General features: G+C 40.9%; 1 protein-coding gene and 1 non-coding gene across 2 annotated transcripts in view; both read right to left on the bottom strand.

Moving 5' to 3' along the window:
- Positions 1-936: 936 nt before the first annotated feature.
- LOC117777743 (collectin-12-like) overlaps positions 937-17651 on the bottom strand; it is a 37565-nt gene continuing 20850 nt past the window's right edge. Inside the window, exons 4-24 of the mRNA XM_034612651.1 lie at positions 15726-15812; positions 14382-15425; positions 13370-13951; positions 13104-13246; positions 12855-12964; positions 12660-12738; positions 12250-12289; positions 9484-9528; positions 7830-7914; positions 7531-7606; positions 6408-6503; positions 6165-6311; positions 5961-6051; positions 5532-5721; positions 4778-4872; positions 3567-3655; positions 3230-3317; positions 3036-3090; positions 2730-2883; positions 2306-2427; positions 937-2051 (exon numbers count right to left, since the gene is read on the bottom strand). Coding sequence (XP_034468542.1) covers positions 1823-2051; positions 2306-2427; positions 2730-2883; positions 3036-3090; positions 3230-3317; positions 3567-3655; positions 4778-4872; positions 5532-5721; positions 5961-6051; positions 6165-6311; positions 6408-6503; positions 7531-7606; positions 7830-7914; positions 9484-9528; positions 12250-12289; positions 12660-12738; positions 12855-12964; positions 13104-13246; positions 13370-13951; positions 14382-15425; positions 15726-15812 — 3647 coding nt within the window. The 3' untranslated portion in view covers positions 937-1822. The remainder of the gene's footprint in view (positions 2052-2305; positions 2428-2729; positions 2884-3035; positions 3091-3229; positions 3318-3566; positions 3656-4777; positions 4873-5531; positions 5722-5960; positions 6052-6164; positions 6312-6407; positions 6504-7530; positions 7607-7829; positions 7915-9483; positions 9529-12249; positions 12290-12659; positions 12739-12854; positions 12965-13103; positions 13247-13369; positions 13952-14381; positions 15426-15725; positions 15813-17651) is intronic.
- LOC117778969 lies at positions 5089-5201 on the bottom strand. The gene has a single exon (XR_004616873.1). It is a non-coding gene; the product is annotated as a small nucleolar RNA SNORD89 (small nucleolar RNA).

Below are 17651 nucleotides of genomic sequence, written 5' to 3'. Positions count from 1 at the left end.
TCTCTGAATACATACATCCTGTACTGGTTCTCCATTTAAAATAGCTTAACAATAATCAAAACATACTTAAAATGCACTACAAAAAAGAAAAGAAAAACTCCATAGTATTCATTTTTCAACACTGACTAAAGAGATGCTTCAAATACACTGGAGAGGTTCAGAGAGTCCCCCCCCCCCAGTAGCCAAGTCTGTGGTACGAGTCTGTTAGTACAGCTCCTGAACGGAGACACAGTGACTCCAACATCCAGCAACAAGGATGCAGGACTGCTTGTTTTAGAAATAAAGAAAAACTCTGCAGAATAAAGTGAGGAGTCACTGAAAGAAAACAAGAAAATGATCTTGAATTTTTTAGCATGTGGGTACTGTTTTCCACACCTTTGCATTCATCTGTGACATACGACTGCAGAGTTTCCCTTTAAACCCGCCCAGAGCTGTGTTAACAGACATCCCACCCATGAGGTCATCATGTGGCTTCACTACTGGTTCAGTACAGTATTTACAAGAGTCATGTGCATGCTTGAATTCCTCTCATTTCTTTTCCCCTCCAAAAAACAAAGTGGCTTCAGTTTTCAGTACTTTTAAAATTGACAACATATACAGAATGTAGTAGCCTGACGTTTTTTTTTTAGCATTGCCAAACATCACTTTTCTGATATTTAAATAAAAAGCAAGTTAATGGAAGTCAACTCCCCTTTTTTAGTGATGTGATCAGCACCACAGTTGATTTAAGTCGGTGAGAAGGCTGTGGCGTGTGACGGTAAATCATCAAGTACAACTGATGATGTGTGAGCCAAGTGCTGTAAGTGTATCGCTGTGTGTGTGTGTGTGTGTGTGTGTGTGTGTGTGTAACTGCTGTACACCTTCCTGTAGTGTGTCTATCGGGTTGTGCAGGTCCAGTGTGCATGAAAGAATGCCTGTGTGCATTCTTTTATATTGGTACTTGCATATGGATTGTTAGATTGTAGTTACAGTTACACTTGTTATCGCAAAACATTTTGGTTAGGCTTCATTCAACAGGTCTGGAATTTCTTAATAATTTCCTAGAAAGTTTCTGGAATTTGGTATCAAAGATAAAACACTATAGAAACTGGTTCACTTGTTAAATTATTCAAATTAATTGCTAGTGTGACCCAAATATTTGTAATCACACAGTAGACTAGCTGAATATGCAATAATGTGAGGGCTAGTCTATACAATCCAAAAACCTGTGGACGGTTTGAGGAATAAACTGTTTTATTTTCCACTGGAATTGATCAATAACTGACAATAGATTCAACTGAACTAGCAAAGATTAATTAGGACACAGTTAAGTGGTTCTCTACCAGGAAACTTCCAAAGAAATTATGAAAAAATACGGACCAATAACAATTTTCAATAGGCCTGTCACTACAAGGAAATGGTTAATGCCAGGTCTTGTCCGTTAAAATGGACAATGCATATTTTGCTATTAGATCTAGATTCGAGAACAAGAGGTTTGAGTGAAATCCAGAAATGAAATAAGTGCAACTGAAAGCTCCTGCGTGTCTCCTCCATGCTCATAAATCAGGTGAAGACACGAAGGAGAAGAGCGAGTGTCCATTTTCAGACCAAGTGTGACTTGGGGCGAATTCTTCAAATCAAAGCGGACTGTACATCTGCCAGATAAAATAACACAGAGAATGGCAAATGTCAAGGTTAACTTACTCTTATTTGTTTTTTCCATCCTTCTGGTGTTTCACGATAAAAACAAATCATAAAATATAATAAAAGAAATAATCTCAGACCACTATTTGATCAGGCCTGGTGCATGTACGTGTAAGGATAACAGTGATCAAAGGGGGCCCTATAGCAAGGCTTTCTCTAAGTAGGGGGCCTGTGCGGCGTCTGTGGAAGGTGCTATGCTTGGGCCGGAGTGGTGGCTGTAGTTTTGCGTCTGCGTCATGCCCGTGGGAGCCGTGCCGGGAGGGGGACCATGGCCGGCAGCTGGGTTGTGGTAGTGAATGTCTGCTGGGGCCATGCTGCCTGGAGCAGCAGAGTAGACTGGCGGCTGGCCCATGTACATATGAACATCACTACGGGAAAGAGCGAAGCAACATGAATTTTAACAATCCAGCAAGGTGGAATCGTTAAATATTTAAAGAAAAGTTGAAATATTAATACTGAAAACTCTCCAATAGAAGACAGTGTTCAATAATGTCCAAGTCTCCAATAACAGCTGAGACCAGAACAAATAGGAAAATTAGATAGAAGAGGGAATGACAGAGATAATGTCAACAATTTGTAGTTTATATTGTACCAGGACATCAAGATGTATGAGGGGACTCACCTGGGAGCTGGCTGTCCAGGTATGGAGCTTCCAGGAGGAAGCTGCTCCATGGGAACACTGTAACCCTGCACAGCAGTACCGCTCATGGCATATGAACCTGATGCAGGCTGACCAGGGTACACCTGTGGTCAAAAACAAAGCACAGAGCGAATACTGAGTTGCTAATGTGAGAATTGCTTGGCGAAGAGTTACGCAGATGAAATACTGAAGTATCAAGATTAGGAAATCAGTCTCTTTAGGGGACGACAAATCCAGCAAGATAATTTTGGTGAAATGTGCAGAGGCAAAGCATTTGGACAGTGGCAAGTAAAGGTAAAAAACAAAATAAGAGCAACATCCTTGTCTAAATATTAAACTGTCAGGACGCAGCAGCTGTGACAGCAACATTTCAGTGCGAAGTCCAAGTGTCTTGGTGTCACTGTACCTGTTGTGCTACATTGGCGGGCTGCTGCATGTAGTACTGTTGGCTCTGCAGCTTGGCATACATGGCGTAAACGGGATCCTCATTCATCAACTTGGCATACAACGACAGAGATTCCATCACCTTAACATTCAGGTCTGACAGCTCTGAGTGCTTCCTGAATAATACAAACACATAAAGACAATAAGACTTCCTTAACTACATATTTAATAAGGGTCCGACTATATTATTTGTTATACGTTTTAACGTCTGATGGTCTTAAGTTTTACTTTCACAATAGTCACATTTTATTGTTCTTGCACAATTCACCTGTCTATATCCTCCAACTTCTGGTCAATGAGAGGTCCCATTTGATTGCAGGCACCTGATTAAAAAAATAAAGATTTTTATGGTATCGGTTTCATCTCTACTCAAACATAAATCACCACAGTTGTTGCTGTAAACTGATCATTTTTCCTCACACCTTTATTCTTTTACTCAGATTATTTCAGTCTTCAGTTTACCTTCAAGCTGTAATAACTCGGCGCTGTCTGACTGGTTGTCTGTGGGATCGGCACTCTGGATCATCTGCAGTAGCTGGTCCATTTTGTCCTGGAAGTTGTAAATAAAGTTTTTGATGAGACTGTTGAATGATTTCATACAGTTTGGAAATAAAAAATTTCCTCCTGGGGTAATTCATGATTTTATTGTCCTATAATAGAAAATGTTGTTAAGTTTTGATTCTGACTGTATTGTAACTCATGTTAGGAGCAGGTGATGGTTTTAAAATCAAAAATCTTGAAACATCACTTTGGTGACATTTCAGTGAAGCTGAACGACTCAGTGAGCCTGTGCACTTACCTCGTCTATGTATGCAGGCTCTTGTTCGGGCTCTATAGTCTCCACCTGGATGTCCTCACTGAACTGTACTGTCTTCTTCTCCGTCTTCACTGTAGATTTCCAAGTAAGCAAATGCGGCAATAAAAAAACAACGCAACAGTAGCAATCAGAAACACTGCTTCACAGTCAATATCCGATTAATAGTGAAAAATATTAGTATGGTTAACAAATGAAGATGAAAGTTAGAATCTCATAAGCTATTGAAGAATAAATAGACAGAGCAGTTGCCTGCTGTTGTCATGTTTGTCGAGCGAAGTGATTTTTCACAAACGGAGGAATAAGGAATGCACCCATGCAGAATGAGTAAATAAACAAGGGATTAAACATTTGCAAGAGCATCACACAAATGAATATGACGACAAGCAACATAAAAAAAAAATTGTGGATGTAAGGAAGAAGCACGACAAACTATCAGCAGACAGCATCAGAGCAAAGGTCATACACAGTGAAAGCCATTTGCGCTGGATGGCGAGAAATACATCTGTGGGTTCTGACAATTTATTGAACAACTTCAGCTTCTATGCAGACTGACAAAGCATCTTGTAACTACTGACATGCACAGACAAGCTGGTACATGCAGTCCTTTCATGTGGAGCTCAGAAGTCCTCTGGTGTAACTACATCTGACAGGAAGCCGTAGAGATGACAGAAGATTTGCTTTGTAAGATGTGATGCCTGAGGCTAAAACGTTTTCTGAGGCTCACACAGTAGAATCCACTGTCGCAGCAATGAAGATGTTAAACACGCAGGAATCAAGTGAGTGGATAAATAAAGAACGTGCATCACTTCACGAGACATGGAAGCAGTTACAGGAGAAAAACATTGATCTGTGTCTATACGACAGGTCTGTTAGATCAGAATAAGGTAAAAGTTGTATAAAGCTCTTGATAATAATAAATATGTCCAAATTGCTATGAGGACAATTCTCATACGACTCAACAAAAGTACCAGGAGTGTAATTGTTTACATCAGTTTTTGTTTTATGTTACCAATAACTCGACTGTGTTGTTTGTGTTTTTCCAATTGAACTGTATTGTTTCACCAGCCGAGTGTAAGTGATAAAGTATTTTCCTCTTAGGGATCCATAGAGCAATACTGCTAATGGACTAAATGGAGATCAAAGAACTAGATATGACATAAGTGGTGTGTGTGTGTGTGTGTGTGTGTACTCACTCATCTCAGGCTCCGCAGTGAGGTCAGCAGTGACAAAGTTAGAGGGGAACAGCCCCACTCCCTGATATGTTTCCCCTTTCCACCAGTTGGGGTCACTAAAAAATAAAAATTCACATATGAAAAGAAACTAAAATATTCAATTTGATATGTTGTCTTTTTCCTTGCTACAGAATCGATATTTCAGAGTTAACGAAGTAGATAAGCAGTTAATTTTAAGTTTATAACGTCAATAGAACCCAGAGCGACGTCACCGCCGGTGGTGTCACTGCCTCCAAATGAAAGGAGCCTAGCTAACGGACCCTGTCACCTGTTCTGGGATCAGCAAGGTGCTTCGGTTAGTCTTTGTCAAGGCACCCCCACTCTGAGAACACACTGCCTGGCAGGGGCACTACAATTCGGCCTTTTGTTTACATCATCTCCCAGGCGACAGGGCCCTGCACACTCCATGACGTCATCACTTTAAATTAGTTACTTTGTTAAATATTGGGATTTTGTTGTAATTCCTGAAGAGTAATTTCAGAGGTTTTCATCAAATGGGAACAGAATCCAAAAGCTGTTCATCAGATTCCTCGAGATGTGATCATGTGATAACTCGAGGGGTAGATTCTTTTGAGATGGTAGATTCAGGACACGTATTAAATTGTATGCTCAACAACAAAGAGCCATCAAACTGTCCCGAATCCTCTGTTATTTGACTAATCCTTGTTTGCTGTGCGTACTTGCTTATTTGTGTGTGTTTGTGTGAGTAGTTCACCTGTCGTCCAGGATAGTGATGATTTCTCCAGACTTGAAGGTGAGCTCGTTGTCCTCAGCAGCCTCAAAGTCATAGATGGCGCGGACTTTCCTGCCGTCTGACTTGTGCGAGGAGAGCAGGCTGGAGGTGCTCGGGTAAAGGCCCGACAAGGACGTCTGCGGACGTTGCTCCTTCAGCGACAGCTCAATAGCTGCAAACATGAGTCAGATTGTTTCTTTGCTCTTGAAAGACCTTGCACATTTTAAACCCCCCTAAATATTAATGCAGTTCATAAATCCAGTGTAAATTGTGATTTATGCAATTCCAAAAAAGGCAAAGGTGTCAGTGAGCACATTTTTGAAGGACAATACTCCTTTTCTCAACCGACAGCTGAGGACTGAAAAACTGGTTATATTTAGTTGTCTGATATTTAGCTTGAGGACTTGTTACCTTTGGCCAAGTCTTCCTCTTCTTTTTTGTTTGTTGAGGTGGACGGATCCTTTGCCACTAAAGCAGGACTTGCTTTTGCTTGCTCTGCAGCCTGTGAACAAAATATCCTAAACTTAGGTGAATCAAGAAATCAACAACTGAGCCTCAAATACAGCAGTTAATCAAAAACATCCTCCATTTGTCCTTTTTCCTCCACAGGCCTACCTGGGACCCCACTGCAGGAAAGGTAACACCCTGCTCACGTAGATTCTTGATCATTGCGGAGATTAGACTCAGCTGTGGATCATTGCGGAAGTCCTCCGCCCACTCCACCATGAGGGCTTTAAGCTTCTCACACACTTTGGGGTGCCCCTGGAGATATATTCAATCAAGAAGTTATGAAAACAAGGATGGCACACAATCACTTAATGAGGTTATCTGGACAACACACAGAGGGCGAAAACATACCTTGTTTAAGACGTTACTGACTTCACTGGCAAACTCTCTGGAGCACACCTCCAAGTGGAAGATCTTCCCACAGTTTGAGACACAAGCACCAAGAAGCTGTGAGGACAAAGGGGTCAAAATATTCATCTGACTCACTAATTGATAGGCAACAACAGGCGACAAACATGTAACACCTACAGTGCATCCGGAACGTATTCACAGCGCTTCACTTTTTCCACATTTTGTTATGTTACAGCCTTATTCCAAAATGGATGCAATTCATTTTTTTCCCTCAAACTTCTATACACAATACCCCATAATGACAAAGTGAAAAAAGTTTGTTTAAAAGTTTTGCTAATTTAAAAAAAAATAAAGAACGAAAATATAACATGTACATTGTATTCACAGCCTTTGCTCAATACTTTTTTGAAGCACCTTTGCCCTCACAGTGCAACGCTGGAGCTCTGTCAGAGTGACCATCAGGTTCTTGGTCACCTCCCTGACTAAGGCCCTTTTCCCCCGATCCCTCAGTTTGGCCGGATGGCCAGCTCTAGGAAGAGTCCTGGTGGTTCCATTTACGGATGATGGAGGCCAATGTGCTCATTGGGACCTTCAATGCTGCAGAAATATTTCTGTACCCTTCCCCAGATCTGTGCCTCAATACGATCCTTTCTCAGAGGTCTACAAACAATTCCTTGGACTTCATGGCTTGGTTTGTGCTCTGACTTGCACTGTCAACTGTGGGACCTCATATAGACGGTGTGTGCCTTTCCAAATCATGTCCAATCAACTGGATTCCCCACAGGTGGACTCCAATCAAGTTGTAGAAACATCTCAAGGATGATCAGTGGATAGAGGATGCACCTGAGCTCAATTTTGAGTGTCATGGCAAAGGCTGTGAATAATTTAATCCATTTTGGAATAAGGCTGTCACATAACAAAATGTGGAAAAAGTGAAGTGCTGTGAATACTTTCCAGATGCACCGTATTGCAACAAAACTTGAGAATTTATTTGGTCACACTACTAGCTCTCGTTTTAATTAAGTGTTGATGAAGTTTGATGACAAGAAGAAAACATAACATCTCCATTAACTGAACAGTCACACTTATACCAAACATGGCTGTTTGTTTCCTGTCTGCTTACAGTCAGCGCCTGCATGGCAACATGAGGATCCTTGTGGTTCACTCTTCTCATTATAGAGCGGAGACATTCTTTAGGTCTGCAACAGAATGAAATAGAATAGAAATTAAAAGGTTGGTAAAGATGAATCGCTCTGCCACAGAGAATGATCAATAGAGATGTTTCTCCTACACACTTTGTGTCTCTGGTCTCATTCTCCTTCCCTTTGAAATCGTCTTTTTAAAAAAACATTTTAAGAAAAGCTGAGAGATGCGTGGGTGTGCATTCAATATGTGTGGATTAGTAGAAGACAGTTGACTAACCCAGTGCGTGACTGCCCTATCTTATCGCATATGTCCAGAATGAGGCCCCAGTCCTCAGCTGTGTTCATCTCACTGGTTGCTTTCTCTGCAGAAAAGAAGCACAGCAACAGCAGAAAACTTAAACATTGCAACAAACACATTTTTCAGGACTTATTGTGCTTAGAGACAGAGTTAAAAAGGAGAGCTGACAACTGCATGAAAGAGTATAAAGTAGGAGAAAAATGGATATACACAAGTACAAGTACCTCAAATCTGTAATTAAATACAACATTTGAGTAAATGTACACATTTACTTTCACCCACTGGCCGTCTTTACCTGATACCATCGTTTGTGTATATGTTTAACTATGTGCACCGATATGAGCTTTGTCTACAGGGCATTTATGTTTACATTTTAGTTAAAAAGGATGCTTATTTTCTTAATTCAAGTCATATATATATATATATTTTTTTTATTCTTGTTATAGTTATTTAAAGTTCATAATTAAATTGTACAATAACAAACCTTAAGCCTATGTTTCTTTGTCATAAGGGATTGAAAATGACATCTTAGGAATCATTTTCTATTGTTTTTTTTTTACTCCTTAATATTAGTATTGGCATTGGCCCCCCGAAATCACAAACAAGTTGGGCGCTAATATTTTGAGAATCTCCTTATGCCAAAATGTCTTTCATATTTCAGTGTTTGATGGAATGCATTGAGTCAGGGACATATGCATTAATCAATGGTTTGCAGAATATTCAAAATGGCACTAGTCACACAGACCATAAAATAACAAATAACATGTAACCAGACAGAGGATTTTACTTATACCCTTTGTTACAAGTTGATTATCACAATACTCCCACAGATTACAAGCAAATATATAAAATAAACCAATTTAACAGCCTGACATTAACCATCCACGCAGAATAAATCCAGATCATCATGTAGTGCTGCAGCTTGTATGTTAAGGCTCAGTGAGGTGTTGGTGCAGTTTGCTCTCCCTCTGCTCACTGCACATGCTAATGAAGTGATTAACCACTCGAGCCACAGCAAAGAGACAAAGGGAAAACCACAGCAGCTTCATGGTTTCACGCATCAGCCCGCATCATATTTCAATTCCATTCAACTAAGAGACGCCAGCCTCGTCATGTTGGTTACAGCCAGGTAGTGATGAAGCAGACGGCTAGCACGCTAGCTAGCTTAGCATCAATTAGCTGATGACAACATTTGTGTCACACGTCCATTGACTGTCAACCTGAATGATTAAATAAAAACTGTACACACACACAACACGGCGTGAAAACGTATGAAAACGTAGATTAAATCTTCAAATGTCGGAACTTTATTGAACGTTTTCAAAGATTCAAGATGCTAACTGCTGTTGGCTAAATCCCATTAGATGTGGCAAGCTAGCTAGCTAGCCGCATGAGCCCGGTGGCTAACTGAAGCACAACAAACCCGAGGGGGAAACAGAACAGCACCAGGATCAGCTCATATAGCATCAACCTTATATATGGAACAATAAATGCTGTGTGGGCAGATGTGTGACATTCGCGGTGTGATGCTAACCGAGAGGCTGTGTCCCGCTGGACCACACAAACAAAGCTGAGTGGTCCCAGCTCCTCCAGCTAGCCTGCTACCACTAGCCCCCGGGTCCCGGCTACTCACCCACATCTTGGTCGAATGGGTTGGTCGCGAAGAGAGGCATCGCTGGTGTGTCGACAACAACAACAGATTTCCGCCGTCTCTCGTTATGTCCCCTCTCTGGTTTATTTCATGCAACAACAACGCATAGTACCGACAACTTCATGGACGTGGAGCCGGAGCTGGGGGACACAGTGACGCGGCTGCAGGCGCAGTGTCTCTGGGTGATCGTCCCGTGTTTGGACGCGTCTGCGCTCATCGACTGTAATTAAACAGCGGAGCTCAGAACAATAAATGAACCTTGAGCCACAAATCGCCTTTGACTTAAAAAAAAAAGAAAAGAAACATGTCATCGTCAGCTGACTGGGATCACGTGACGTTATCTCATCCTATTCACCACAGTTTTTTTTTATCCCCCATACATATGGAGGAATATCAGGGTCAGACATAATAAAGGAAAAAGAGAAGTTGATGTCTTTTTTCATTTTGCTGGTCAAAAATAAAGTGGACGTGTTAAGAATAGAGTTGCATTGTTTATTATTATTATTATTATTATTATTATTTGGCATATTAGAGCCATATTGAAGAGGAAGAACACAGAGATCCAGATAATTGTTATATTACAAGAATAAAGTTGTAGTTTACAGGGAAAAATCATAATATTTCAAGAAAAAGTCATTTTATAAGAATAAAGACGTAAATTGAAAATAAAGTCATAGTATCGCAAGAATAACATTTAATTATTTCATTCTCAACAACTTGATTTTAGTCAGAAAATAGTATTTCTAGTTTCTTATCCTACCAAAAAATAAAAAATCATCCTCAAATTTTGTTTGACTCTTTTCTCCTCATTTCAACTTAATGTTCTGCCTTAACTCCTCTCATTTTTTCCTTTCACCTGCCCCTGGTAGTCTTCCGTGCACGTGGACCACAGTGGAAAAGGTCTTAATCAAAAACCTAAGATTTATTAAATCTGGACTACAATATTCCAGATGAGCTAAACATGTAAATATACTTAAAAAAAATCTTATGTGTGAAACCTTTATTATTATTGTTTTGTCTTTGTTATTATTATAATCTGATAATGTAAAAAAAAAAAAAACACTACTTGAAATGGTTTACTCTGTCTGTGCTGTTATCAGCAAGTCTAGACACCATTGATACTGCACATGAATGGTGTTTCATACCACATCATCTCAGTGTATTTATTGCAAAATATAACAGGAATAAAAGCATCGACTCCACACACAGTTTCTTTCCAATTTTATTGTGATAAGTGTCCTGGCCTTATCCAGAGAAACTTGGACATTTAATTAAGGCACAATGAGCCTACTGCTACTCAGTCCTTCAGCATCATATGAATCTGCAAAGGTCAATCAAATGACAATAACAACTGATTATGCAAATAATAGTCATGTAACATATTCCACATATTGTATTAGACATATTGAGTAAATCATCGTATATGGCTACATTACAAAACACCAACATATTGTTCATGTATGCCTCATACTGTATAAAACTGGCAGTCTAAAATCTAAGAAATACGTTCCTTTATAAAACAGCAGCACTGCTCACACTGAGCATCTATTATAAAAAAAATGACATGAATATTTCAGTTTGCTGAAAGGTGAGATTTACATTATTTGTTATCTGAGTTTGCAGTCATTGATGGTGAGCGGCTGCTCATCATTTTCCCGGAAGCTTATTTCGAAGCACAGTTCAGTATCTGTGACATATGTGATGGTATAAAAATAGTTGCAACTCTATTAACAACATAATCCTCTGACATAGATTTTCTGTGAGTGGAAAGATTGACAAGGCAGTTAAGAAATAAAATGATATGAAACTAAATCCCAACCAACAATGTACTGTTTGTGAAATAGTATTTACAGATACACCTGTACAACAGTGGCTACACTAAAAAATGACATAGTATAGCCTGAATATAATGAACAAAAATATAAACGCAACAGTTTTGTTTTCGTTCCCATTGTTCATGAGCTGCGATGACATTTCTACTGCTTTTTCCAAGAACACAAGCGTGCAGTCGGCATATTGATTGAAGGTGAGCCACCCGGGGCGGATTCTGCAGAGCTGAATGTCCATTATTCAACCATCAGAAGTCGTTTCCAAGAGTTTAGCAGCACTGTACATCGTATATGTGTCCGTCAACCACACGTCACCATGACAGCACAAGATCCTTTTCAGATACTGAGTCGAGAAACTGGACAACTGTCCCCCATGTTGTTCAAATGCCTGCACGCGTGCTCCAGGTGAAAACTTCCAGTTGTTTTTTTCACTGAATAGTGAATGTACTGTGATTTCCTACATTTAAAAGATCCGGCAGGTTGCGTTTATATTTTTGTGTAGTGTTGATTACCACATTCTCATGTTTCCTTCAGTACAAATACTACAAAAATGCCCTAGTGGGCTGGCTCTGTGCTTTGTTGTAATGCTGTGTCGTAAAGTGCCTTTGACACAAGGATCAACCCAAGTCTCAGTGATGCTCATGTGGGCTGGCTTCATCAGGGACCTCTTTTCATCGAGAGCTCCTCCTCATCTCCTTCATTATCTCTGCAACTTCAACTTCAGCCTGTTCACCTTCCTCCAAGAGACAGTTCACACTGCCTTAGATGGATGCTATAAAACTGGAACACTTACTGCGAAGAGAACAACAAAATAAATCACATTAGACAGATTTAAACACTTATGGTGCTCATAGGCTGATATATTTAAAGTTATAGCAACAGTAACTACTGTAAATATGATATAAATATCAAATATGATCAATAAACACAGCTAAAAATCTGATTTGCATACAGTATGTCTGAAATATTAGATTTGAATCTTCACTATTAATGTGTATCTTTTAAATTTCACAACATCAATTTCAATTTCCCAGCATTTTATCTGGAAAAGCAGCTTGCAGGTGTCTGGGATCTCATGTTTGGAAACAAAAGTCTGTGCCGTGGGAAAACATGTGCAAGATGAACGTTATATCTCAGTCATCAAATCTCCCCTTCTTATCTTACTTAAAATGAATTGATGGACATGGGGCTAGGTACTGCACACTGAATGTCTGTAAATATTAAAAACAGATTTAAAGTTCAGAAAGGTCTGAGAAGGTACTGACAGTCAGAGGCACGTTCACAGATGAAACCGATGCGCTCAGTGCAGTAGAAATCATTCCAGAAGGCATTACGGATAAGACCAGCACAGTCCTCGCCGCCTTTATGACCGTTGGTCCAGTTATCAGGCTGGCCGGGCTTCCACTTACTGATGGTGAAAAAATCTCAAGTCAAATCATTGATATTTTCTAACAGAATGAATCAACAAATCATGGCAGAAATCAGTAAAACACATTGAATCCATCTGCTGTAAAACCAACTCACTTGAAAACAGGTACGGTCCCGTCCACCCACTGCCAGATATTTTCCTCGTCTCTGTCAGTCAGGCCCAGCCAGAAATAACCTTTTCCGTTTATTGCATCTTTCACAAATTGCTATGAAAAAAAGAACAGATTTTTCAGGATAATTAGCTCGGAAAAAGTCTTTGTTTAGCTTTAGTTTTTTAAGTTTTAACTGAATTTTTTTCATTCTTTAAAAGAGGTAATATTCAAAATAATGTCTGGGTTCATGTACCTGCTCTTCATTGTCATTGATAATGAGCATATAAGATGACATGTTAGTGCAAAAGTGGTTGGCCTCATCGAATTTGAGTCTCTGGGGCTCAGAGGAGAAGTAATAGCAGCTGTCTCCAAACTTTCTGAACCCAGGTGGACAACCTGCAAACAAGTAAGTACCAGAATGTCACACTGTAAAATCTCTGATATGAGAATATTTGTAAAAAATATACTTATAATGAGCCACATATCTGTATTCTATCCTTATGTAATAATAGAACTCACCAGGCGTTGGAGTGGTGACCACTGGGGGCTGGACCTGCCGGGACACAGACCCTTGTGGTTCCTCGGTTGGTTTGGATGGTTCAGATGCTTTGGGAGGTTCAGGTGCTTTGGGAGATCCAGGGACCCGAGTGGGCTGAGTTGGCTTTAATATTAGAGGAGGTGCAGCTGCAGGTAACCCTGGTAGCCCTGGAGGGCCGGGAGGGCCAATAGATCCCACAGGCCCACGAGGCCCATCCAATCCTGCCGGTCCCACTACACCTCTGGGCCCCTGTGGGCCTTGTGATCCTGGCATCCCTGGCTCTCCATCCAAACCAGGAAGCCCTTGAGTCCCTGGGTCACCTTTATCACCAGGGTTTCCAGAGCGACCTCCAGGCCCTCTCGATCCTTTGGACCCCGGAAGACCCCGACCACCATTTGCACCCTGAGGACCTATCGCACCTGGAGGTCCAGCAGCACCTTTCTCTCCTTTGGGTCCCACCTGTCCTAGAATCCCTTTGTCTCCTTTATCACCCTTTTGTCCTGTCTGGCCCACTGGCCCCTGTGGACCCTTGTCTCCCTTGGTGCCCCTTGGACCCGGTGGACCTGAAACGTTATGAGAAAAAAACAAGTGGTCCACATGTCTGAGAATGTACAATCTGTGCAACAAGAAAGAAAGAAAACAAATGTTACTTCTTGTACTTTGCTGATTCAACAGCATACTAGATGGTACCTTCCTAGTCATGGTGAAAGGTCACTCAAAATTCAAAGAGCTGGTTTATTTTGGATGCAAGTCATTTTTTAAGAGTAAGATATTACAAAAGCTTTTCATGTAAGATTAGATAATCTTATCTTTATGTATATTTAGAGGAAATAGAAAGAGGAAGGATAGTAAAAGAATGGATTTACTGGTTATCTCTATACAGGGGTATAACAAATTAATCCTATCTACATCACAATGTTTAACAATATTCATAATATGATCTAAAAAGTGTTTCATTTCCAGGATGCACACATAACCATCTTGTTTTCTTACCCTGCAGGATGGTGAAGTTGGTGATGAGCTGAGAGTGCTTGCTGTCCACGAGCTTCATCTCCTCCATCACCATAAACAGGTTGTTGACCTCTGTGTCCAGCCTGGCTGTCAGCACATCCTGCTGGCCGCGCAGCTCTTTGCCCTCTGCCTTAGCCTCCATCACGCTACCATTCAGCGCCAGTAACAGGTCTGAATGGCGAATCACTGTCTCAGCACAGGACCTCAGGCCGGCCAGGTCGACGCTAATGGCACCGAGGACCTGTGAGGCAAAGCTCATGTTTCCAGTCACGCGGTCCATGTTGTTCTCATGTCTGTCTAATCGGACTTCTATCTCATCAAACATGGATGAGGTGATGTTATCGTGGTCTCTCTGGTGGTCCATCAGCTCACGCATCTTCTGGTCGTGTCCCTCGGTGAGGGCGGAGGTGTTCTGGATCTGACTGGCCACAGTGCTGAGCTGCGTATCCAAGTCATCGAGAGCTTCCTCGTTGGACCGGGCCAGGGCTGAGTTGTTCGCTGACAAAACCTGGATATTTTGCACCTTTTCCTTCAGCCACTCTGTGTCAGCCCGGTTCTGTCTGGACGTCTGATGCAGACCCTGATAATCATTCTTCAGTTTCTGCACAGCCTGTCCCGCGTCTTCCACCGTCTTCTGCAGTGTGCTGAGCAGACTGCGTTGCTGGGCCTGGGTGATGTTTAGTGCACTGACAGTAACCTGGGTCTGGCTCTGCTCTTTAGCCTGGCCCTGTATCTCTGACTGGAGCCGTGCTGTGTCCGTTTGGAGGTTGTCAATCACACCACTGTACGAGATCAGGGTCTGGTTGAGGCCACGCAGTGAGGCCGCATTTCCTTCCAGAAAGCTCTGCAGGGACCCGTGGCCGTTTTGCACGTCATCGCCTGTGATCCGGAGCTCATCCAGGACGTCTCGGTTTCTGGTTGCCCTGAGCGCAATGTCATTCAGTTTGTTCTGTAAGAACTCCAGGTCTGACTTGAAAGTCTTGATTTCACTTGTGGCATTCACTGACTTCTCTCCTGCCTGATCATCTGAAAAGGTGACACCCAAAACAATGATAATAGAAAATAAAAAAATAAACATTCCAGTTTATTGCATTCAAAATAGGGCTGGGCAATAAAACAATATTAATACCTATCTTTTTAACCGATAGCAATATAATAAAATACCAATATATATTGATATAAGTATAACACAATATTGATCAGATTAGTTAAATGTTTTGCTGTTTATTAAGTGTTTGACATTTGTCGTGATATGAACATTTTAATCTTGATATATTTTTTGGGCTTTATCACCCAGGCCCTAATTCAAAATGTTGTTTTTCTTACCTAATTTCTTCAAGTCTGTCTCCACAGCATTGATCTTGCCTCCATAATTCTGCATGCCCTCGGTCACATTGTCCATTCTCTGGACCACTGACGATGAAAGAGGAAAGAGAGTGTAAATACAAATGAACACGGTATATACAGACAAGGTGTTAAACTAAACAGACAATATTATCATGACAGTCTATCACAGTATCAAACTGGAAGGTAGCATCATCACACGCTCCAGCTATTTGTGTAAAATGAATTTTCTAAATTTTTTAGACTGCTATCACCAAACCTTTAAATTCTATCTTTCTGACCAGCAGGGGGTGCTGTTGTATTTATTCCTCTCAAGGGATCTCTGAACACAGGATGTTGAACAAGGTGAAGAGTTTCCTATGACTTCAGTAGCCGGGCAACTGTGCATCTGTTGGTCGATACAAACCTCAATTTTCCGAGGAGATTCACAAATTCCACTTCGGGATAAATAATGTTAAACACATGATGAATACCACAATAACACGCTGCGACTCGGGATCCACTTTCACTTCCACCCCCCCCCCCACCCACATCTGCAACAAGAATCTGTCTCCTCTCCTCCACCGTTTGTTTTTCTGTCGGTGTGAGAGCGTTTAAAAAAAAAAAAACTGTGTTGGAAGACGTCCTAATCTTTCACTGTTATCATTCCAGGAGTGACAAAAACAGGCTCGGGACAAACAAAACCACCAGTTTCAAAGAGCTGTTGGTTAACTGCTGGGAGCTGGAGAATGCAGCTCAAGTCTTCTCTCTGTCTCTTTCACTTCTTAATCTTCAAGAGCACAGTAAACATGTATACTTCTTACTTAACATTCATTTAGTCACTTCAAATCGGCAGTGATGATGATGAAAACAAGAATTGCACTATGCAGAGCTCATATCGCGACCTGGTCACAGGTTTCTATCACTTAATATGTTTGTTTAAATTAAAATAGCAAGATATATTAACACCATTGGTTTATTTAATTTTATTAGATTAAAGTTTTAAGTTGGTCCAACAATTTTCTTTTTTTCAGTGTATTTGTTACCACACGTGCCCACACCCCTATGAAACCATATTTAAATCCTCTAGATCCAGATATTTAGTAGAATCCACATGAAATTCCACACACTCATCAACATCATTGACCTAAATATATGTGTTTCTTTTTATGAATCAAGATCCACACATAATTCCCAGAGAAATCCCTGAAACTGTTGATCTGGATCTTTCCCCCCTTACACCAGAATGTACAGAGTTCTGCTTTCGGCCATGCTCCACCCCTCCACAAATCACTTCAACAGTTTTTGCATAATCCTGCGAACTAACAAACAAATGCAGACGAAAACAACACAACCTCCTTGGAGATAATGATGTTATTTATACCAGAAATACCTCCCACACTCTTGCTGACGGAAATACTTTCTTATTCCCCTCTGTTAATCTTTACATTCCCCCACAGCCCGGAACTGGAGGAGCATTATGAGTTGTATAAAGCTGCTAATTTGAACAAGGCTTATTGGCTGCTTATTGTGACCCAAGTTATGAGCCATAATCCAGCCATTACCCAACATGATGTCTGGTAGATTTATCCTGATCCACTCTGCAGGAGCAGACGCTTGGTGACACTGTTTGTGACACAAACATGGAATTTTTAAAACTTTTAATTAAAAGGGTAATTTGTAGGGTTTAAGAATTAAGAAACATAAAATGAAAACAGTGCAGCAGGCTATGAAGGATGGAGAAGGAAAACATACAGGACGGAAGCAGCCAACACTGGTTTCTTGCAAACCTCAAACTATGTTGGACACACGCAGCCATTTGTGAGTTAACCTGCGGTTCATGAGACAACAAATTGCTACCAAACCATAAAATCTCCTCTAGAGGAGTCGCTGCGTGGTCATCTGGCAGACATTACAGCCAAACCATCA

The sequence above is a fragment of the Hippoglossus hippoglossus genome, chromosome 17 (genome assembly GCF_009819705.1).
Source record: "Hippoglossus hippoglossus isolate fHipHip1 chromosome 17, fHipHip1.pri, whole genome shotgun sequence".
Lineage (NCBI taxonomy): Eukaryota > Metazoa > Chordata > Actinopteri > Pleuronectiformes > Pleuronectidae > Hippoglossus > Hippoglossus hippoglossus.
This window is presented reverse-complemented; position numbering and strand designations above follow the sequence as displayed.